The following is a 24,041-nucleotide window of genomic DNA, read 5'->3' as shown; positions in this document are numbered from 1 at the left end:
ATCTGTGTTTATGTTTTCTGTGCCTGGCTTAGGGGCTGGTGTATACTGGTCTGTGTGTGTGTTGGGTGAATGAAGAAGTGGGTAGATGAAAAAGCTAATTAGTCACACAAATGATAAAAGGTCTCATCATGGAGAAGCTGCTGCCCATTAGCTAGCCGGTCCACCAGCATGGCAGAGCTGTCCTTGTACGACTGGAGTACATTTCTCAACCTTCGGTGAGATACCGTCTCTGAAGGACAAGCATACTCTGAAAAATTTGGAGACATTTGCTCGGTTCATCTTGTACTGGGGTTCTTTGAGATCATGTTTTAATTTCTAGTTCCCAGAGACTTTCCTATGATGTATTTCCAAATATGGCAAAAACAAAAAGGTGACATATGTATTGGGTTCATTTGGAGAACAGTTTTATCATTAAATAATTTGATGTCGAGATAATGACACATGCACATGTGAATGATTTGGGGGCTGTAAATGTGTTTGTATTGGAAGATGCAAATTAGGTTTTGATGTTTGATCTTCCCGGAGGCAGCTGGGTCTCCCAGTTCAGGTTGGTGTCCGGCTGTTCCAGTGCATTTGCAGTGTTCTCTCTCTGATTTTCAGGTTGACTTTGATCAACTTCAGGATAATTTATGTCAGATGGAGAGAAGATGCAAAGCTTCCTGGGATCACCTTAAGGCAATTGCAAAACATGAAATGAAACCGGTTTTAAAACAACGGATGTCAGAGTTCCTAAAAGACTGTGCTGAACGAATTATAATTTTGAAGATTGTCCATAGAAGAATAATTAACAGGTAAGTGGATCAAGGAACTTACAGAGATGTCAGTAACATGGAAAGTTTAGAGTATTCTGCAAACCAAGATCTGAAGGTTAAATTTACAGAAATTTTCTTTTACATTACTGGGGCACAGCAAATGCAGCAATAATATGGATGTTTGACAGTTCCATGGACAATTGTTTCTTCTTACACATGTAATAATACAATGTCATTGAATCTTGAAGTTGGGAGGAATCTCAAAGATAATTTGATTAAGAAAAACTACTTGATTAGGAATTATATCCTTAAGATCTCTGGCCCATCGAATCCTGCACCTCTACATCTGCTTGAACAATTTCACCTGCAGAGAGTTCACTCCCTTGTAAAGCAGCTCTATATTTTAGGAAAGTTCCCCCTTTACCTACAGTTGGCCCTGGGAGAACTTATTTATTTTTTATTTGTGGGATATGAGTACAGCTTTGCTACATTGATATGTTGCATTGTGATGAAATCGGGGCCTTTAGTGCATCAATCACTGAAGCAATGACCATTGTCCCCACTGAGGGATCTCCCGTCAATCACCCACCTCTGTCCATCATTCTGCTTCCATTGTCCTTCATTCTGCTTCCATGTGCACAAATTATTTAGCTGCCAGTTATAAGTGAGAGTACGTAATATTTAACTTTCTGTTTCTGAGTTCTTTCACTTAACATGATGGCCTCCAGTTCCATCTATGTTGCTGGGAAAGATACGATTTTTTTCTTTTTTGTGGCTGACTAGTATTTCATTGTGTTTATACACCACATGTTCTCTATCCAGTCTTCTGTTGACAGACATGTGGGTTGATCCCATTTCTTTGCTCATGTGAATAGTGCTGCAGTAAGCACAAGAATGTAGTATCTTTTTTATATATTGATTTCTTTTCCTTTGGGTACATAGCCAGTGATGGGATTGCTGGATTGTACTTTCAGTTTTCTGAGAAATCTCAATCCTATTTTCCGTAGAGGTTACACTTATTTATTCCCATCAACAGTGTAGAAGAGGCACATCCTCGTCCACAACTCTTATTTTTCGTCTTTTAATAACAGCTTTCTGATTGGTGTAAGATATTTCAGTGTGGTTCTAAGGTGCACTTCTCTGATAATTGGTGATGTTAGACATGTTTCTGTATGCTCATTGGTCATTTGTATGTTGTCTTTTGAAAAATGTGTAGTAGCCCACTTTTTAATGGGGTTATGTGGGTTTTTTGGTGGTTGAGTTTTTTGTGAACTCTGGATATTAGTTCTCTATTGGATTTAAAATGTACAAATATTTTCTCCCATTCTGCAGGTTGTCTGTTCACTCTGTTTGTTTCTTTTGTGGTGCTGAAACTTCATAGTTTAATTGGTCTATCTGTCCTTATTGCCTGTGCTTTTGAGGTCTTAGTCATGAATTCTATGCCTAGACCAACATCCAGAAGAATGGTTTTCTTCAAGTATTTTAATGGTTTCAGGTCTTACAGTCAAGTCTTTATTTCATCTTCAGTTGGTTTTTTGTACACAGTGAGAGACAGGGATCCAGTTTTCTTCTTTTGCATGTTAGCCCCCTTTAAAGATGAGCCATATGCTTTACTTTTTTATTCTTTATGAAGAGAATAAGCCAATGTTCCTCATTTAAAAAAATACCCATGATCAAACAGTACAGATTACAGTGGTCAAAACGAAAAGTGTTGTCTGCAAATAGTGTCATAATTTGTACAATATTGTTTGTTCTACAGAAAGATTTTCCTTTTTTTCCTGCTGTCTTCACCCTCATTTCCTGATAACTTAAAATTGGGCATTTGTTTGCTCTTTTAATTTATTTTACAAAATTTTTAAATTGTATCTACTAATTTTTATTTACAAACTAAATAGCCAAAGTACATTTATTTTGTCCTGTTAATTTGGTGTTTCCTAATTTAATTAAGATTTATGACACATTGCAAGAAAATGTTTCAAAATGTTTACGCAGAAAACTTTCCGCATCTCTTTACAAGCTATCGATGAACTTGTCATTTGTGATGTGTTCACGTCCATTCCAAGTATTAAAAGTATTTCTAAGCTACGTTTCCTTATTCAGTCCTTTAGAAACTTCCTTAAAATTTTACTTACAAAAGTTTCACATATACATTTTAGGAAAATATTAAAGCATAGATGATCAAAACAAAAAAGTAATTTTCTTTCTTTTTTCTTTCTTTCTTTTGTTTAGTTCTATTCTTTTTTTTATTATTAAATGATAGCTGTGTACATTAATGCAATCATGGGGTACAGTGTGGTGTTTTCATATACAATTTGAAATATTTTCATCAAACTGGTTAACATAGCCTTTATGTCATTTTCTTAGTTATTGTGTTAAGACGTTTATATTCTGCTTTTAGAAAGATTCACTTGTATCCTTGTAAGATAAACCATAGAGGTGATCCCTCCAATCACCCTCACCCCTCCATCTCCTCTCCCTTCCCCTCCCAAAAAAGTAATTTTCTAAAATTCCAGCACCCAGATACAGCCTCAGTCAGTGAGACAGTGAGCTGAACTTGACTTCTGCTCGTGTTTTTACTTGAGAAAACTCTTGAAACTCAAAGGCCCAAGAATGAAGAACAATGTCTTACTATTTTTTCCTTGCAGATTCCACTCCTTTTTGCTCTTCATGGGCCATCCGCCGTACGCGATCCGGGAAGTGAACATCAACAAGTTCTGCAGGATCATCAGTGAATTTGCGCTAGAGTATCGCACCACCAGGGAAAGGGTTTTACAGCAGAAACAGAAACGGGCCAATCACCGAGAGAGAAATAAGACCAGAGGGAAGATGATCACTGATGTAAGTTTCATAAAATCAATCTCTTTTATGTCATTTATTTGTGAAGTAAGATCAATCATAAATCCTCCCCACAGTTTGGAAGCTGGCCTTTTTTTTTTTTTTAATGCATGAAATCTCTCTTTTAAAAAATGCTCTCAGTGTTTTGTGAGAACCTCCACTGTTTTGTGAGAACCTCCACTGTTTTGTGAGAACCTCCTATATAACAAGCGCCTAGGATATGTAGAGTTAAGAACTCATGGCTGAAGGAGGAACCTGTAACCCATTTTGGTGTGTTGTGTGACATTAAATGCTTGATTCCATTTCGACCTCTGATAGGGGTAAAAATTGGAAGAAGAGAAGGCAAATGTAAAAGATAATGGTGCTTATCACAGAAAGACAGATATACTGATTTGGGAATTGATTCAGGATTTTAATCATCAAAACAATGCTATATAACTAATAAGCTGACACGTGGACCACCTATTTGGGGCATCTGAATAGGGAAATTGATGTGATTGCACAGGGATATAATCTGATGGGCTCTTGGCAGTCCCTTGAATCACAGAATAGCAGTGTAGAAAGATATCCCAGGGGACAGTGAATCCTGTAGGAGTTTCCCTATAGCACCTTGGGGTTGCCCTGCAAACTTACATGTCTCTCCTATTCCTGGGCTCTTCTCCCTTATCTCCCAACTCAGCCCCAAGCCACTAGGCTGTGGGTACAGTGGGCATTCAATAAGTGGGCTGTGAAGGGAAGCATGAAGATAGGGGCCCGAGACCAGCAAAGATACACAATGCAGGTGGCTGTTTTTGCTGTGCCTGGGTGAAATATGAAGTCTAGGTTGGTATCTCACATATTCATTACCAATGAGCCATAAGGTCAGTTCCAGGCAAAAGGTAGACATTTTCTGGAAATTCTCTTTTATTACTCATTATTTATTCTTTCTTGAGCAGACTCAGGGAGAATGAAGTCATCTTTTTTGAAACTGACAGGTCATATTTGGAACCTGTTGAAGGACTCTCAATGCGATTATTTTCGTGATTTGGCACCACGAACTTCTCCCATCTGTGTGTGTATTTGAGCAGCATGTGGGTCCCCATGGTATAGGGACTAGAACGAGGAAAAGATTAAGCCATAGAGGGTGCCATCATCTAAGGGGTTGCAAGCCTCAGATGAACTCAGTCAGGCAGATTTCTTTGGGGAGGAAAGAAAATCAATTAAGAAGACCTCACTGAGCCTGCCTTCCGTGCCTGGGTATGGGATCACATTGTAGGCAAAACAGAGAGCACTTGGTCACTGCTGTCTAAGGGCCCATGTTCCTGAGGAGTCTCACCTTCACATGGAAGCATGGGTGCATTAACTTAGAAATGTTGTAATTTTAGGGCAATTCTGAGAACCAGAATTAATCCCCTTTCTATCCACCTCCACCTAAGTTCCTTATTTCCTTGGCATTTTCTGGAACTTTTGGGAATTCTCAGGTCATTTTTCTGCGGAAGGAGCTCTTTCAGTAGTGCCCTGGCAGCTCTGAGTGCCATTGCCATCAGATGAGAGCCTGCTGTCTCCTTTCCTGGGATCTGGGCTCAGGAGGATCTTTAGCCTCCTGGAGGACAGCAGCTCAGGAAGCAGATTAAACCCGCTTAGGCAAACTCTAGCCCATATTTCAGTCCCAAAGTAGTATTTTTAAAGTTTTTAAAAAAGGGATCACTTATTTTTGTGAAAATGAGACACATTGGAGGGTGAAAAATACAAGCCAAATATGCTTATAGTTAGGAAAACACATCAGAATTTTTTGCTAAATTCTTGAGTTTTTTTATAGATCCCACTAATTTTTAAATTATGTCCTTCTCTGAAAACATTCAGCTTTTCCAATTATAAACAGAGGTGAATGCATCTTGAGTTTGATTCAAAAATACATAAATTCTCCTTAAAATCTGGACAGAACAGGCTTCTTTGGGATTCATTCTCAGACTATCCCGTTTTTAGTTGTCAAAGGGGGCATCGTTCACGCAGGAAGATTGCCCTCTGTTGGACGATTGGGATATCGTTACTTAGGGTGAAGTGGATGAAACCTCGCGTTTTCCCACTTCTCCGTGATTAAAGTCAGTTATGTGCCCAGCACTGTATATCCAGGGAGATGTGAATATAATTAAAGACAAACTTATATCCCAAGGATGTCACACATCCTACCTAAAAAATTTCATATACACATACACAACTTAAACCACTGAAAACAAAACCAGCCAATAGATTTAGAATCATGGAGCCTCTTGATATTGGAGCTAAAAGAGATTGTAGAGAAAATTGTATAAAGTCACTTTTAACATAGGTGCTGAATAAAGTGAGGACTCAGGTGGTAGCAACTAAACAGAGATGAGAAGTCTGGGGGTGAAATCTGAAGACCCCTCGCCCATTGGCTCCTAAGTGCCCCTCCCTTCTCTCTCTCCCTGCTTCTGGGTTTGCAGAAGGCTTCCTTTCTCACAATCTAGAGTCTCCCAGGTAAGGGCCAGCGAGAAACTAATTTCTCATCTTCATATTCAAAACTGATTCTAGACCAAATGGTGACACAGACAAGGCAACACAAGGCAACTTGTGGCCTTTCTGCTGTTGTCTCCTCCAGATGTGAACTGTGAGAATTCGGGCTGGTACATCCCAGGGCTCCTACTTTGGAGGGCACCTGTAATTCTGGGCCTTAACCTCTATCAATGCCAGCATCTTCTATACAAAGAGAATGATGGTTACTTTCAGGGATGCTGAAGATGACTGGAGATTTTATATATGTGATGCCTTGCACATGTGTGTGAATTGTTGGAAGAAATGCCAGTCATCCCAATTAAATAAATAGGCTTTAAGATAAAAAATATATATATAGTGGTAGACCAGGATTCTTATCTCTTGCCTTTTGCTTCACAATGCCTTTCTTTCACTTTAAAAAACCTTGTGTTATATTTGCTGGCATGGCCTATAACCTCAGGGGAAACACTTAAAATGAAGGTGTGCTTAATTTAAAATCAAGAGATTTACATGACTTTTCACCCTCAACTTAATTTTTTAGAAGTGATCTAGTGATAAAATTTATTAGAAGTACAGAGAGTTCAGGTGGCCACCATGAGAGACGAGTGAAATTTCAAAAGGAACTCAGTTATCTCCTCAGTTCTCTGAGGAGGGAATGACACGAAACATCCTGCTTGGGCAGTTGTTCAGCTTGTCCGGCTGGTATGTGGAAGGATTAACAGTAGCCTGGACCTGCCACTGGGAAGGGATCCAGTGCTCATGATGAGGGGCCATAGCTGATGGGCAGAGCCAAGCAAACAGGCCAGTGCACATACTGAGGCTCTCACAGCCAACAGTAGGACTCAGAGCTGGGAGTGAGGTTGGTCGTGATCAAGGAGCCAGGTGAGCTGATTGTTGGCCTCACAGGCCACCCCAGGAGGTTGGCCTGAAGCTCTGAACATCCTTCCTGATCCTGCTCAGGGCTGGTGTTGGAATTCACAAAGGGAATGTCCAGACAAGGGTGGGAGGGCAGGGTCCAGTGGCTCCCAACCCAAGAGGGTGTCCCTGGCTCGTGGTGGCCAATTTCTTTATTTGGAATTTGATGTGACATTGAGATGACCTCATCTTTGCTGACTTCTGTGCTTTCTATGAATCCCTTCTGTCTTTTCCGTCCTGTCCTGTCGTGTCCTGTTGGGTAGACTGATGACGAGGATGAAGTTGAGGTATGACTGTTCATATACATGAAAAATGCCACATTTACTTTCCCATGTGCTCTGTAGTCTAATCTAACATAACCAGCATGAAGTGTCAGCACCATTCAGTGCTTTAAACCATGCATGGACATTTTCTGGTTGGTTTTTGTGTGATCATTAACCATGTGATGAGCTCTTGTCATGTGATGTGTGCCTGGAACTGAAGGGTTACCTACCCTTTCCAAGCTGTCCCAGAGCCCAGGCTGGTCAGCAGCCCTGTCATGAGTGGCAGCTTCAGTGGGTCCCTTCCTGCTGTTGGAAATGCAGACAAGGAATTTCCATTTCATTCCCTTGTCTGAGCCCTTTGGCAACTCAACTATGAGAACTGGTCTCTAGAATAACCATATAAAGAGTCCTCAAATCAAGAGGAAGGGGGGCAGTGGCCAAAAGCCAGACCAGAGCCTCTGCCACCAGCCCATGGGCAGCCTCTGAAGTGTGCCCATTTCCTTGAATGGTGTCTGTGGGACCTGTGGGTCAGTGTGTGTATGTGCAGTGATGGGATGGCCTGGGCTTCTCCTCAGCCCTGGGTGCAGAAGCAAGAGCCAGAAACCAAGCTGGGCCTGACTGGCCCTGAGAAATGGGAAGGGAGCAGTAATGGTACAAATCCCTGACCCTTTTGGCACGACTGAGACACTGGATTAAAAGAAGCCAGGAATATGCAGAGCTGCTTCGCAAATCTGACTTCTTGTACTCCATCCAGATGTTTGGCATGGTGTATATACAGTGTACTAGCATATGTCTTTTAAAACATATGTGCCAGCCAGGTGCAGTGGCTCACGCCTATAATCCTAGCACTCTAGGAGGCCAAGGCAGGTGGATCGCTTGAGCTCAGAAGTTCAAGACCAGCCTGAGTGAGAGCGAGTCCCCATCTCTACTAAAAATAGAAAAACTAGTCGGGTGTTGTGGTGGGTGCCTGTAGTCTCAGCTGTTTGCGGGCTGAGGCAAGAGAATCACTTGAGCCCAAGAGTTTGAGGTTGCTGTGAGCTATGATGCCACTAGCACTCTACCAAGGGTAACAAAATAAGGCTCTGCCTCAAAACATAAAAAATAAAACATATATGTCTTGACTTTTTGTTCAGTTAGAATTAGAGAAAGTTGTCATGTGTTTGTAATGCTTATTAAAACAACTATGTTATTGACATAACCAAGAATAGTGAGTGTTCCCTAATTCAGTCTCAGTATGAATTTTTGTGTTCCATTCTGGGCTCTGACACTAACCCTCCTGGAGCCTTTGGCAAGCCACTTATTCTTGGAGGGCCTCAGTTTCTTTTTCTTTAAAGTGAGGTGGGATTAGAAGTAGAAGAATCCTTCCCCACTCTTAACATGGTATGATTCTGTGACTGACTGAATCCCACTTTGGTAATTCTCTCATCATGAGTGATATTTTAGAAAAATATAACTGCTTTCTGGTACTAAATAAAAAACATAAAGCTTAAGACAATTGATAAACAAGGCATATTTTAATTCTCATATCAGGACTTTGGCATTCAAGACAACCTTGATTTTTCAGCTCTTCCCAGAGTGATCTCTGTTGCCCCTTGCAGGAATCCACTGAGGGAATTCAAGAGGCCCACTACAGGGGGTGGCTGGCTGGTGGCTTTTGTGATAATCTTTCTGTAGACACAGATGTTGTTATCAATTGACAAGCTTAGTAACTGCCATAACTCGTAGGAGACAGAGGGAAGTTTTCATTAACTAAACATTGTACAAGCTCAAGTCAGCTTCTTGGGGAGTCTCCCTCCAGTCCTAACTTGCATTTGGTTTTGCAGTCGGGCAAGTTCTCTGGCAGCTCTCCGGCACCACCAAGCCAGCCGCAGGGTCTGAGCTACGCGGAGGACGCCGCCGAGCACGAGAATATGAAGGCTGTGCTGAAAACCTCCTCCCCTGCCGTGGAGGATGCCACCCCGGTGCTGGGCGTCCGCATTCGCAGCAGAGCAAGCCGAGGTAATTCCTGGCCACACGGGGCTCATCTTGTCTTCTCAGCTTGGCCACCCCTGAGGAGTCCAGTCCCCACAGCAGGGTACATTCAGTGGCTGCTAAGGGTGTCTGCTCCACAGGACTTTCAGCACCACCCTCACCCCACACCTTCCTGCACTAAAGCCTCGGTGACCCACCTTCAATTCAGTAGCTTCGTCTCAAAAGTACACCTTGCTTTGCACAGAGGTATTCTTACTGTGGTTGGTGCCTCTTGGGTTAAAACAAGGGTTGGCAAACTGCAGCCTCTAAGCCAAATCCCGACTGCCGCCTATGTGTATAAATAGAGTTCTATTGGAACTCAGCCATGTGGATTCCTTTGTGTATCCGCCATGGCTGCCCTGCACTTAGAGCAGCGGTGTTGAGCCGATGTGATGGATGTAGGACCCACAGGACCTACAACTTACCGTACAGGAAAAGTGTGCTAACTCCAGAGCACCATCTCTTTGTGCCTTATTCATATCCTTAGAGGCAGAGGTAGAACTAAAGTTTCAAAATGGTAAAGATAGAGTTTTCAGATCTGTTTCATAAATGGGAGGTATTAGCATTTTATACTGAGACTATTTGCTTGCTGATAATACCATGTTGTCTCTCCGGAGTTTCCTCTCTGCCTGCAAGGTAAAGCCTGCACTACTGATGCTGTTGTGCGAGGTCCCTGTTATCTGGTCCTACCTCCCAAACTTGGCTTTCCCTCATCCCCATATTGTTGTTACCACCCTTTTGGAGCAGCCTCTGTGAGCCTGAGTCCCCTGTTTCTCAGAATGTCCTCTCCTTTGCCCATGTAGTCCCCACTTACCTCCTGAAACCACTTTGGGAGAACCCAATTTAGACGCTTTAAGGGATGTTAAACTTCAAAGAGAATCAGCTGCTGAAAATAGCCTTCCTCCTCTTGGTGTTTGCTTAGCTACCCTATGCATGCAGCTAGGAAAAACCCATATAATTTTGTCCCAACTGGGATGCTTAGAAGTGTGAAAGAGAGTGCTCGCGGTAAGTACATTTGAACAGTAAGTAAAATGGAACGTATCAGGTAAGCTGGTTTGTGAGTTACATCACATATTGCAGAAACTCAGTAATGAAGGAATGATGCGGCACCCCAGGCATCTTCCCAGGCATGAGTGAACATTCACACGGGAGCATATGACTAGCATATTCCTGGCTGTATATCCAAGTAAAAAGTCCTATTTACAAGTAAGCACCAAAGTCCAACACTAAGAAGAGAAGGGAACCAGAGTCAGTAACTCTGCACTCACTTGAAGCAGGAAAACCAGTCACTAATGGATAAACAACACTGAAGTGCTGCTGTACTCCTGAATCCCACAAAAACCTTAGGGTTCTAGAATACAGCTTGCAGGCACTTGGAGAAACTCCATGGTTGGTTCCTGAGGGACTCAAGTGCCTCTACCGAGGTACAGGGGCTCAAGACCCTCACCTGATGTCTGGGGTAAAAGCCAAGGTTTTGGGGGTGCCAGTAATAGATCATAAACAGGTTGTACCACTGTTAAAAGGAAATAGACATCTGTTCCTGACTAGAAATGACAAAGAGAAAAAAATGCCCTTGCCTTTGTCCAATACGGGGTTGTTTTCTCTGGCTGATGAAAGGGATTGGGAAGGCAGGCTGTTTAGTTTCTCCGTAGTCTCCCATCTGCACAGAGACTTCTATCACTGGCACGTGGTAGGATGAGGCAGGGCACCACTTGTGCTACAGCTAGAAGTAAGAGAGAGAGAGAGAGAGGTTATAATGTCTTTCTTTTAAAAAGGTTTGGAGGACTATGAAAGAAAAGAGAGTTAGACAAACTAGAATTCTAGGTGAGCTGAGCCTAGAAAGATAGGAGCATTTGCCAAATCTGGGTACAGGCTGAGGATTGGGTTTACCATGGTCAGGTGACTCTAATGGCAAAGAGTAACCAGCAGAAATTGCAATATCCATGTGAGATAAGAGATTGGGCTTGAGAAGAGCCCCAAATGCAGATGGTTTTCTGCATGAGACATTTGCTAAGTACAGCATGGGGGCAGGGGGTGCATTCAGAGGGAGGTGCTGGTCTAGAGAAGCTGAAAGAAATCCATGGTGTTGAAATATTAAGGAAACAAAGACAAGTTAAAGTGACCACCTTCAACAAATACTCATAGATCTTAGCCTAAGAGATTTGAAAAGACAGGTGGATTGAGTCTTAACTAAAGTTGCAATCTGGGCTGAGAGCTCACGCCTGTAATCCTAGCACTGTGGAAAGCTGAGGCAGGTGGATCACTTGAGCTCGGAAGTTTGAGACTAGCCTGAGTAAGAGTGAGGCCCTATCTCTATCAAAAATAGAAAAATTAGCTAGGTGTTGTGGCAGGTGCCTGTAGTCGCAGCTACTTAGGAGGCTAAGGTAAGGAGTGTGAAAGAGGGTGCTTGCGGTAACTACATTTGAACAGTCAGTAAAAAGGAGTGTGTCAGGTAAGCTGGTTTGTGAGTTACATCACATATCACAGATACTCAGTAATGAACCCACTTGAGCCCAGGAGTAGTTTAAGGTCGCTGTGAGCTGTGACACCACAGCACTCTACTCAGGGTGATGGAGTGAGACTGTGTCTCAAAAAATAAAATAAAATAATAAAATAGAAATAAAACTGCTATCTGGCCTCCACCCAGCTCAGTTCCTCACCATATCTATTAGCAGAGGGATGGAAGAATACTCTTTGGAGGAAAATAATAGAGTTCAGTTTTTACATTCTTGTATTATAGTCAGTGTGTGGTTAAACTGTATGAGCAAAGGGAAAAGCGTGGAAGTATAACAAGAGGAAAAACAGATAAATAGCAGACTCTAGATAAGTGATCTAGATGATGAAATGTATAGCCAAGAACTTGAAATGATCATTATAAATGTTAAAAATAAAAACTAAAGGAAAACATAGAAAATGCATTAAAAGGTACATCATTCTAGTAAAGAATAGGAATTATAAAAAAGAATCAAAGGGACATTCTAAAACTACAAAATAAAATATATGAAGGAGCTCACTGAATGGGTTGAACAGCAGTTGGTCCTGGCAAAAGAGAGGATTCGTGATTCAGGTTAATAGAAACTATACAAATTGAAGCCTGATTGGGGGGGGGGGAAGGAAAGAATAGAATAAAATGCAAGGGATATGTGGGACACAGTCAAATAGTCTAACATGTGTAATTGGAGTACCATAAGGAGATAGGTAAGAAGCAATGGGAAGTAAGAAGCAAATAGGTAAGAAGCAAAGAAGTAGGGATGATGGCCGACAATTTCCCCAAACTGAGGATGGGTGACAACCTGCATATTTAAGAAACTTTGCAAATCCAACAGAATAAATATAAAGAAATATTAAAAACTAAAAAACTACTAAAACTACTAAAATCTAAAGATAAAAACAAAAGCTTTAAGACAGATAGGAAGGATACATTACTCTCTACAGTAGACTGTTAAAGATAATGGCTCACTTTTCAACAGGAACTATGGAAGCCAAAAGAAAGAATGATATCTTAACCTGTCAAAGGAAAAATCTTCTAACCTAGAGGTATATCCTTAGGGAAATTATATTTCAAAAAGGAAGACAATTTTTTTTTTGCATTAAAACATCATATTTTGGTGTATCTTTCTTATAGACTGTTTCCTTACATTAAGGAAGAGAAGAGAAAAAATAAATTACAGTGTTCCTGTTTACCCAAACTTCAGTTTCCATTTTCAAGAAATGAAGTAAAAGTGGTATAGTGCAATCATGGTCTAGAGTGCTTTATCCCTTCTAGTACAGCTCAAAGACCTTGCTACCACTAGGGAGACTGATGAGTCAGATGGCCCCTTGGGTGCATAGAATGTGTCTGCAGAATTCTCCTTATGGCTGCAATAGCTCCTGGAAGAGGAGTATGTAGATGGCCAAGAAGAATGGAAATAAATGGTAATCAGGGATTGGGACAGTAACTAAGAGGAGAAGAGATTAAAAAGTAGAACCAGGAGTGAGGTCATGAGGGAATGAAATCATCACAAAAGTGAGTCTGGTGGTCGTGGACCCTATGGTAGGTTACCCCTTTTCCTGACATAAGGGGTATCTCCTGACATAATACATTGACAGCAGATCCCCAGGAATGTGTGAGATGGGAAAGTGTCCATAATTCTCAGGGGGGAAGATCAGGTGATGACTTTCTTTCTGGCCCACTGCACTGAAAATGTATTATGAGCAAATACAATTGATTGAGCTTTGTGTGTTTTGAAAGGTTAGTGTGACATTTCAAGATAAGACACAGAATTGTAAGTCACTAGCTAAAAGGGAAAATAGGAAATTGCTGAGTAAAACACAATTGAATTGCGCTACTGATCACTGTGCTCTGAGGGGGCCCGTTGTTCAGAGGCTCTGCAGAGTCCCGGTCTGGAAGTGTGACACTGTGAGGTCCTTTACCTCCAACTGGAACTCCTAGACTCTCCTGAGAATGCAGAAACATTCAGCAACAATTGCAAACATTCATTTCTCAGAAGAACCTGTTTTGTAAGGTTTTGGCTAGAAAGTTTGTCTTCTGATACAAGTAGATTACTGAACTGTGGTCCACTTATCCCTTGGGTATAAGCAGAAAAAGTACAACTTACTGTCCTGTATGTCCCAGTGCTGTAAGTATGTTCCCATTAAAAAAAAAAAAAAAAAAAAAACAAACTTCCCAACCTGCCACTGGGAACCCAAACGTGACAGCGTTTTCAGAGTTCCAAGATGGAGGTTTTTAAGAACCACACTAACCCCAAGGAAAGGCAATAAATAAAATTATCCATTTCTTTTATCTGTTAACAGTAATAACAACAAAGGGAGAGTGCATTGGCAAATGGGAGGGCCATAGTAGTCACAGGGTTATAGAGAATGGTTTCGTAAGGCCCTCCTTTCAAAATTATGGCCTCCTTTAGGTCTTAAACACCTCCTTTGTTAAAATAACAACCCTGTGGAGGGAAAAAATATCCCCTCATGTAAAGTGGTGCTGAGGATCCAGCACAAGGAAATGGGGCACAGAGTGATGACAGAACCCAGCGTGCCCTGGTGGCCTGGTGGCTATGAGTCTAATGGGTGTTAATTGCCTCTCCTTGTACTTAAAAATTTTTTTTTAAATTAAAGTGAGTGCATGTGCTAATGAAGTCTGCAAATATAGAATGTAAAAGCCAAGCCCATAAAAATCTATAAGGCAAAATTTTTGTCATCAGGGGTGGGAACAGGTGGATAAGACAGGCACTTGAGGCTGGTTCAGCCACATTCATAGCAGAATAGCCTCAAAAATTAAGGCAACCTGCGGCCTCTCATTTTGAGACTAGCAGAAAGAATAAAAAATAAGCAAAACAAATTTTCAAAACTAAATAACAAAAAACCCCATGTCATTTGAAAATGTCATTGTCCTATGGCTACAAGTCTCACGCAGGTGGTGGAGCACCTGGAGTATCAGCACTTCTTTGGCAAAGTGAATTATTTATGTCTTAAATCCAGTTGTGTAAATTTTACTAGCAGAAATTATGACTGCATTTTAGCGTGTTACTTATTTGCATGACATTTCAACTACACGCACATGTGTTTATAAAAACAGCAGTCTACCGAACTGTGGTTCACTCTTCCCAACCACTTCCCTCCAGATCCAGTTTTTTCTTTCTTCGTTTATTACTAATCAGGTAGTTGCAAGCACCAAAACCTAAAAATAACATTAGTATGGGAGAATTCAAAATTTAAAATGTTCATTGCTATTTTCATTTTGTTCTCTGAATTGGAAGAAGCTCAGTATTCTTCAGCTTAAACTGTACTTCGGTGAGGCTGGGAGTACCTGTGTTTCACAGGCAGTGATTCTGAGAGTTCTCACCTATAGGCTTTTGGAGTTATTGTACATTTATTACAAAACGATAGTGGAAATTAACAACTTTGAACACACTGCACATCTTTCCTCTGTGGACACCTATTCACCATCTTATAGGAGAGATGTCACAAGGAAGTTGATCTACCTCTAAGGCATAGTTCTAAATATATTAGCAATAATTTCCAACTGTTTAACCTTACTTGGAAGCCATGTTTTGGTAGTGCTTTCTTCTTGCTTGTCTGTGGGCAGATACTTTTATGCCAGATTTGGACTGTCTTAACATGTAATTATTTATAAATATATTTTTTTGGTCAAGGAGCAGATAGATGTACCAAAGGAAAATTTCAGTCAACATCCCCTTTGCTAGTTGAAGGAGGTAATCCTATTATAGTTTTTAAAAGACACACTCCATTGGTTTCTACTTAACTCAATGAGATGTTAGGATTAGTTGACATTCACTAGGCATATGTGTCCTTCAGTAGAGAGCTGACGCAGTAGACCCCTCAGTGGGTCTCTCTACATTACTAGATGTGCACTGGTGGGTATCAGTGACATGCCACAGGGTGTGGTGTGGGTCAGCTGCCCTCAGGTGACCACAGCATGAAGCAGGTGAAGATAGCACAGCCAGGGGTAGAGAGGATAGCAATGAGAACAAGATCACAGCTATGTTATAAGGTGGATTTGTTCAGAGCCTAGAGGGTTATGGCCATAGATGACAGTGGTGCCTACTGCAACAGGGACAGGGTAGTGCTCTACAGCTATCACTAGCTCTGATCCTAGCTGATCCGGAACTCAGCTGCATGGAGGAATCATGCTACATATTTTCATCTGAGTTTTCCTTCTTTCTGATTACATCGTACTCTCTGGTGGTTTAATTTTCAGGATCCACTGGTTCCTGGACTATGGGAACTGATGACTCACCTAACATCACAGATGATGCTGCCGATGAGATCATGGACCGCATAGTCAAGTCAGCCACCCAAGTGCCCAGTCAGCGAGTGGTGCCGAGAGAGAGGAAGCGGTCCCGGGCCAACCGGAAATCTCGTGAGTGCATTTGGGGAGGTGGTGAGGGACTCACCCCTGTGGGCGTTTGCCCTCCTGTTTTGTATGACCTGGGAAAGATAGATACTGAGAGTCCAGCTCTGGTCACTTGTCATTGGCTGCTTGGACTGCCCACCTGCACTTGTCAACAGAAGTTGACTGTCAAGATTGGTCATTGTGGAGGAGAGGAGCCATAGCCACATCTTTCCAGGGTATCTTGAGTCACAGTCTGTCCCCAGCAAGGTTCAAAAGGTCCTTAAATGTCTCTGGTGTGTAAGGCAGTCGCAAGTGGGGCCCAGTGTCAAGTACTGCTCCAGGTGCTTTGCTGGACGGTGGATTTCTGCCCTTCACCCCACATCAGGGGTCACTTGCTGGGCTAGAGATCAGTTCCCCACTCGGGTTCACCGTTGCTTACAGCAGCGGTTCTTAGCCTGTGGTCACGACCCATAGGAACTGTATTAAAGGCTTGCAGCATTAGGAAGGTTGAGAACCACTGCTATAGCATGTTGAAGGTGAAAACCAGGGGTAGCAGGTGATGGTCATTAGAATGCTTAAAATATTAATGTTAGCCTACATTGGCCAGTTTTTTCCTTTTGCCACCAAGTAGAGGATTCATCTCAATCAAAGTGAATGATTATCCCTTTGGTCTGTGCCTGTGGCCTACTCCTGCCCTCTGGGCTCAGGGAAGAGTTGTCTCTCTGGTTGGTGCTATGCCTACTCACAGGAACTATTCTCCATACAGAAACAGGATCCTGGGGGTCTTTTGCCATTTGCCTGCATCAGCTATGGCCTGGGGTGTTTCAGAAGAGTGCTCAGCCCCTAAGCTTCAGCCCACTGCCAGGTCACTCTGCGAAAGCTTTGCCTCTGAGAATAAGGAATGGTGGCCCTCCCCTGTTCTGTCTCTCAAAATTGACTCCAGGTAGACAGGGAGTTCAGTGAAAACTCAAGCTCAGAGGGCCCCAGCTTGTTCCATACTTGAGATTCACTCAGGAGGTGATGGAGTGTGGGCTGGATAGTTGGACCCAGTGGCTCTGCTTTAGTTTCCAGAAGGGAAAAATAACATTTGGGTTGGGTATGGGGAGGGGGAAGATGTGATTCTGTCTCATTCAGTAACATGGGTAGCCTGTCAAGATGTGGCATCAACCCAAGTGCCCATCAACCCAGGAATGGATTACTAAATGTGTTATATGTATACCATGGAATACTATTCAGCCATAAAAAGGTGGCAACTTTCTGTCTTTTGTATTAACCTGGATGGAATTGGAGAACATTGTACTTAGTAAAGTATCACAAGAATGGAAAAGCAAGCATCCAAGGTACTCAATAGTAATGTGAAGCCAGTAGATGAACAACTACACACCCTCATAAGACAAAAACACAACTGAAGTGAGGGGAGGGGGAGGAACAAGGGGAGAGGGGAGGAGGGAGAGAGATTAGTTGCTCTCACCTAATGGGCACAGTGCAGGGGTATATGGCACACTTTCTGCATGAAGGGCTCAACTATAACCTGGACTTTGTCTAACAAATGCGAACAGTGCAACCTAATCATTTGTACCCTCATATTAATCAGAAATTAAAAATAAAAGATGGGTAGCCTGAGAGTCTGCTTCTGACAAGTCCCCAGATGAGGTTGATGCTGCTGGCCCTTGGTGCACACTTTGTGTAACAAGGCTCTAGAGCTGTGGTTCTGAACCCTGACTGTATGTTAGAATGTTCTGCAGAGATTTTTAAATTTCAGGTATCTGGACTGTATCCAGGCCAAATACTTCAGGGACTCAGGAGTGGGGTCTTGCAGTCTGGTTCCCTACCTCTGCCCCGGAGGGTTCAGAGGTAGGGTCTCTCATCACTGTGTGCCCTGCCCCACATTCCCTCCATTTTTAAATGTAAATTTGCTATTCAGGGAGACTGGCCTTTTATATCTTCAAGAATATGTTTGTCTAGCCATAGTGGTTCATGCCTATAATCCTAGCACTCTGGGAGGCCAAGGCAGGTGGATTGCTTGAGTTTAGAAGTTCGAGACCTGTCTGAGCAAGAGTGAGATCCTGTCTCTACTAAAAATAAAAAAATAAAAAATAAAAAAAACTAGGCAGGTATAGTGGCAGGCACCTATAGTCCCAGCTACTAGGGAAGCTGAGGCAAGAGGATCACTTGAGCCCAAGAGTTTGAGGTTGCTGTGAGCTATGATGCCATGGCACACAGCCCTCTACCCAGTGACTCTGTCTCAGAAAGAAAAAAAAGTGTTTGTGGGTTCTAGCAGAATGAATATCTAAACTTTTACATTTATTTCTTCTGATATTTTATTATTTCTCTGTCCTGCTGTGAGTTTGTTGCCTGTCCCCTGGTGCCCCTGTGAAAGAACTTGGCCAGGAACTTGCTCCTTAAAGTTGGACACGGTGCATCTTACAAGGGCACATGTGAAATTTACTAGATGTAGAATATAAATGTCTTAACATAATAACTAAGAAAATGCTATGAAGGCTATGTTAACCAGTTTGATGAAAATATTTCAAATTGACCAGCACATTGTACCCCATGATTGCATTAATGTACACAGCTATGAGTTAATAAAAAAAAAAAAAAAAGTTGGAACTCAGACAGTAGTTTTATCTCCTGGAGGTTTGCTAGAAATGCAGATTTATAGCCCCTGTCCCATGGGGAGATCCCCAGTGATTCTCCTTCACAATAAAGTGGTCAGCCCTGGGACATGAGAAGAGGAACGGAGGTGACCAATTCTTCTGCAAAGGGGAGAGGCTAATCCATCTCAGACCTGGATCTCAGTTGCTCCAGGCCAAGACAACACTTCCATTTTGCCTACCTAAAGTGGGTGGAGTAGTATTTCCTCCTGGTTTTAAATGTTTTCCTCCACTCTAGGGACGTTAAGCCTGTTGCCATTTGTGTCTCTTTTATGAATGATTTGTCCATATCATGTCATGATAGGAAATATACTTTTGAAAGAGATTTTTCAGTGAGACTTCTAGAGGCTTTTTTGAGGTCTTAGGCAGATTATCCTCAGTGGTTACTTTTTATTCACTTCCTGTTAGTTACTTCAGTAAACTGATAACCAAATGGCAGGAGCCTTACATCCCTTAACGCCTGGGCTTCCTGCAGTGGGCAGCCTCAGTGCAGGAATCACTATGGGGAGAAGCTGGGAAGAGCCTGTAGAAAAGTGGGCCAAGGGGAGGGCTAGGGGAGGCACCTGGGTTAGGGTGGGAAGCTCTGGGCCAGGGACCTCAGAAAAGAAGACAGGACTTGGGACATTGGCCTGGCCAGCCCTGAAGGCTCAGGGTCTGTGCTCCTCCTAGAGATTACGTGTTTGCATTGGCCATACCCTCTGGTCTAGAAAGGACCAGATTCTTAGAAAGACATATAATGTCACTGAGAACAATAACACAGTTAATTTTCCTCTTCAATCTGGCTGGAGAGATATTTTGCCTGTTTGTGTGGTTGACATAAAATAATTTCCTGTGGTATCATTTCCATTTCAATTTTATGCAAAACAGCCGCATATTCTTTTTATTTAGCCAAACACATTTTTCCCATGACATAGTTACTATAACAAATACAGCACAGCATGTGTTTTTCTGTAACAGGTTTAATTTATTAGTAATGGCGCTATCAACAGTAATTTAAGATGGGGGACATTAGACTTTGATATCTATTATAAAGGGACAATAAACTGCAGCTTTTTACAAGAGGTTAAAGGAATAAGAAAAAGCAATTTGCAAAATCGATGTGAGGTTTAGTGCTTTGGGCCTCACCCTCAAAAAGTGCTGGATTTGATTTGATTGTTTCATGGTGGCACTGAGGCAAGTGGATAATGAATAACCAACATACTTGGGCCATAACTCATTTGGCTAAAGACAATAATAGTTGATATATTGCAGGAAACTAAACAATCTATCCCCTAACCTTGCAATTTACGGCCCTCAAGCCAAGCCACTTGAGAACCTCTGAGATAACTAAACGTCTGTTTTCCTGTAAGATGCTGATGACCCAGACTATGCATGGCAAATATCCCTCTGAAGCCTGGACTATGCAGTCAGTTGCAATAGGCCAAGGGCATCTTACTGGATTTACCGGTGCCCGTGGTTCAGATCTGCGGCTCTTCCAGCTGGTACCAATCAGGGTCTCATTAGGTAAAATGTTTCAAATTGCCAGGTGATTTCCAGCTTGTGAAATGGTTGACCCAGCTCACCTCATGTGCTCCTCTAGATTCTAGCATGGCTCTTCAGTGGGGACCTACTGATTTTTAAAGCTCATTAAAGATAGACTGACCCTCCTATGAAGATAGCTGAGGGACTCACCCATGGACACAGGGCAGAAGGGTACACAGAACAAGACTGGGAGAGAACCAAAGGTCTCATTTGAGGTGGAGAAATCACTGTATACTGAAGGACATCCCTCACTTCAGAGTAAAGCCAGGCCAGAACCAGGACACTGACGTAACAAGTCAGAAAGTTGGGGATAAGATAGAAGCCTTCAGGTTAAGGAATGGATGCAAGAAGCGTTCTGAAGTGTTTTGCTGCATTGAATGGCTCTCTGGTTCTTTCATTTTCAGATGAATCATCCTCCAAAACTGGCACACTGAAAGAGGAGGCTGGCTTTTATGTCCTCCAGCAAATCTGTTTGAGTGCCAGGTACCCATTTGGCCTAGAGTAGAGGTTCAAAAGGAGGGAGTATCAGTAAAAAGAGGAATCCAAGAATCTGTCCTTCCTACATCCAGGAGCTGTTCTATGGGCGAAGCAGAGGGTTCCCGGAATGGTCTCAGGGAAGTGCCAAGCACCTTACCAGCTGATGTTTGCAGTATTTCATTGTCTCCTTGCTGTCAATATCAAAAGGGATCTATTTCCATGCTCAGGAATGAGCACATGGAGGGCAGTTGTGGGGTTAAGTGCAACACCTATGATGGGTTCCCACACCTTCCTCCCCCATCCCAGGGTTCTGTCCTGCTATCGCCCATAGTTACTGGTTGCTGGTTAGAATTTACAACTGCCTACAGGTGCTTAGGGGCTGCCTTGCGTGACCCCTGTTGTCACTCTGTTGTCATTACCACCTCCCCGTGCCCCACTGTCTACCTCACCTTGCTGGCTGCAGTAAGTAGACCAGGCCTATCTCTACCTTTTTTACCCCTGGGATGCTCGCACCTATGAGGGCGAAGTCTGTGGTGTCAGCAAGGCACTTGGTATTTTTGTGATGCTCCAGTAGAAAACAGTGAGCTAGACGTAACCTGAAAAGTTAGGCAGTTTTGACCTACCCTTAATTGAAATATTGCTGAAAGCCCAGTATCTGTGGGTTCCTGAACCACCCTTCCTTCCTGTCTGCAGACTTTCCCAAGTTTAGGTGAGCTCCCCCAGAAAACAGTGGGGAGAACGTCTGTTTCCTTCCAGGCCAAATTCCACACTCCCCATGCTTGTAGGCAGCAGTCAGCTTTTGCATCTTAACTGATGGCTTTCCATTCAGTTTTCTTCTAGGAACCAGAGAGATTATTAAGGAGCACTGGATGCCAACAGTTCCAGAAGGAAAGTGTGGTAGGGCCTTTGCAAAGCCAAGGACACTGGCCAGACCAGTGCCTATATATGTGCTCAAAGCCATGATTATTTCTGAGAGCAGTCTCAGCATGAGTGCACTTCATTTTGGGTTAGGCAGAACTTGGAGATTTCAACCCTGTCACTGCAAAAACTATCATCTTCTGAGCGTCCTGCTTTTCCCTACATCTCAGATAGCAGTGGTTTAAGTTGCTGGCTGGCTGGCTGATCCCCGGGGAAGGGCACTGTGCACATGTGGGCTTCTCCCAGAGACTCTTGTTCAGTGTGTCTGGGGTGAGTCCCAGAAGTTGAGTTTAAGTCAACCAGTTTTGGGAACCTCTGCTTTTTTTGCTGTTGTAGTCCCATGTGTCATTGTTTTAACTTTTTTATTTTGAAAGAATTTTAGACTTACAGAAAAATTGTAGAAACAGTGTAGAGAGTCTCTCTGTATCCTTCCCACCGCTTTCCCTCATATTAACGCCTTGCATAACCATAGGACGACTGATAGAAACTAAGAAAGTAACATCAATTCAGTACCATTAACTGAACAGAGGCTTTTTTCACATTTCACAAATGTTGCCACTAAGGTCCTCTTTTGTCTCCAAGATCCTACTCAGAATCCCACAGTGCATTTAGCCATCATGTCTCCTGAGTCTCCTCTGATCTGGGGGGTGGGGACATTTGATGACTTTGACACTCTTAAAATGGACTGGTCAGTTATTTTTTTAGAATGTTTCTCAGTTTGGGAAACCCCTACTTTTAATGGACAGGGTTTCATGTACCAAAAAGTCCAAAGGGGCATGACTGGACCTGCCATTCTGACTCCACTCAGCAGACGGAATGAGGAGCACGTAAGTGGTCGGGGTTGAACAGCAGTAGGGCCAGTGACCACCTAACCGAGACATGAACATTTAAAGCATCTTAAAGTTCTGACAATAGTTTAATCCTAGATACAGTGCTCCTGGTATACTTGATAGAAAACAGACAATCTTTAGAATCTTAGGGATTTTTAAAACATAAAAAAGCTTTTTTTTTTTTCACATTATGTTTGACATTATGTGGAAAGATAAAAGAAGAGAAAACATCTGGCAGTGATGCAAAGGTGAAAGAGCACAGAGCGATCTCCAGCATGTGGAAAGAAAGCTTGGTCCACTGCCCATCGCTGTGAAGGATTATCAGGGCATGTCCTGTCAGCCTGTGAGCCCAGCACTTTGGGAAGCCAAGGCAAGAGGGTCATTTAAGGCCAGGAGCTCAAAACCAGTATGGGCAACATAGTGAGACCCGGCCCTGTAGAAAAAAAATATTCTACGTTTAGTAAGATTCACATGTACCCTTATAGGATAAATCATAGGCGTGATCCCACCAATCACCCTCCCTCCACCCATCCTCCTCCTTCCCCTCCCTTTCCCCTTCCCCTGTATTCTTGGGCTAAAATTGGGTTACACAACAACTAAGAAAATGACATGAAGGCTATGTTAACCAGTCGGATGAAAGTATTACAAATTGAATATAGAAACAACCCACTATACCCCATGATAGTATTAACGTACACAGCTATGACTTAATAAAAAAAATATATATATATATATATATCAATAAAACCTAGCTGGGCATAGTGATGCACACCTAAGTCACAGCTACTTTGGAGACTGAGGATGGCATGAGCCCAGGAGTTTGAGGTTGCAGTGAGCCGTGATTGTACCACTGTACTCTAGCCTGGGTGACAGAGTGAGACCTTTTCCCTTGAAAACAAATGTCCTGCCAGGTATCAGGACATGGCTGTTCCCAGTGACAGCTGTGACCCACCATCCTGGCCCAAATGCTTACTGTGTATCCTTGTAGCAGTGACTCCATCTCTCTGAGCTGCCGTTTGCTCACTTACAGTGGAAACAACAACAGAGCTTGTCCTTATCTTCCCAGTAGAGCTTCCGTGAAGATGAAATAAAACAATCCACATAGACACAGACCAATGCCATTGTTCTCAGATCGGATTCATTTCAGTAAAGAGCACTTCGTGAGATGAAATTTTTTTTTGAGTAGGAAAAAAAGAACTTATGGTTTTCCCTTGAGTCCCTAGACAGTTCTGTGCTGCATGTTGACAGCAGAGGTGCCTTTGTCAGGTCCCCCCGCTGTCACTTCAGCATCATGGGAGCTGTCACCAGTGCTTGGGGCACAGAGCAGCTGCTGCCACCATCAGAATGGCCCATGCTGTCTGCGGTGGAGCTGCAACACAGGTGGGGACAGACATTTCCACTCTCTTCCCTGCTAAGTGGCTTCTGAGCTTTAGGAGGCTGTCACATGTGAAAGGCTGGAGACCAGCTTCCATTCAGCCAGAGCATTCAAGCAGAAATGGGCGGTGGGGAGGGCCAGGTCTGAT

At 42.8% G+C, this 24,041-nt stretch overlaps 1 protein-coding gene across 1 annotated transcript in view; it reads left to right on the top strand.

Moving 5' to 3' along the window:
* Positions 1-24,041, top strand: part of FHOD3 (formin homology 2 domain containing 3) — a 468,593-nt gene that overhangs the window by 441,819 nt on the left and 2,733 nt on the right. The window contains exons 25-29 of the mRNA XM_012802005.1: positions 601-791; positions 3,398-3,590; positions 7,259-7,282; positions 9,082-9,256; positions 15,981-16,142. Of these exons, the coding sequence (XP_012657459.1) occupies positions 601-791; positions 3,398-3,590; positions 7,259-7,282; positions 9,082-9,256; positions 15,981-16,142 (745 nt within the window). The remainder of the gene's footprint in view (positions 1-600; positions 792-3,397; positions 3,591-7,258; positions 7,283-9,081; positions 9,257-15,980; positions 16,143-24,041) is intronic.

The sequence above is a fragment of the Otolemur garnettii genome, unplaced genomic scaffold (assembly GCF_000181295.1).
Source record: "Otolemur garnettii isolate 467f Iridium unplaced genomic scaffold, OtoGar3 scaffold00012, whole genome shotgun sequence".
In the NCBI taxonomy this organism is placed as follows: domain Eukaryota; kingdom Metazoa; phylum Chordata; class Mammalia; order Primates; family Galagidae; genus Otolemur; species Otolemur garnettii.
The sequence above is the reverse complement of the archived record's forward strand: the minus strand, read 5'-3'. Positions and strand labels throughout refer to the sequence as shown.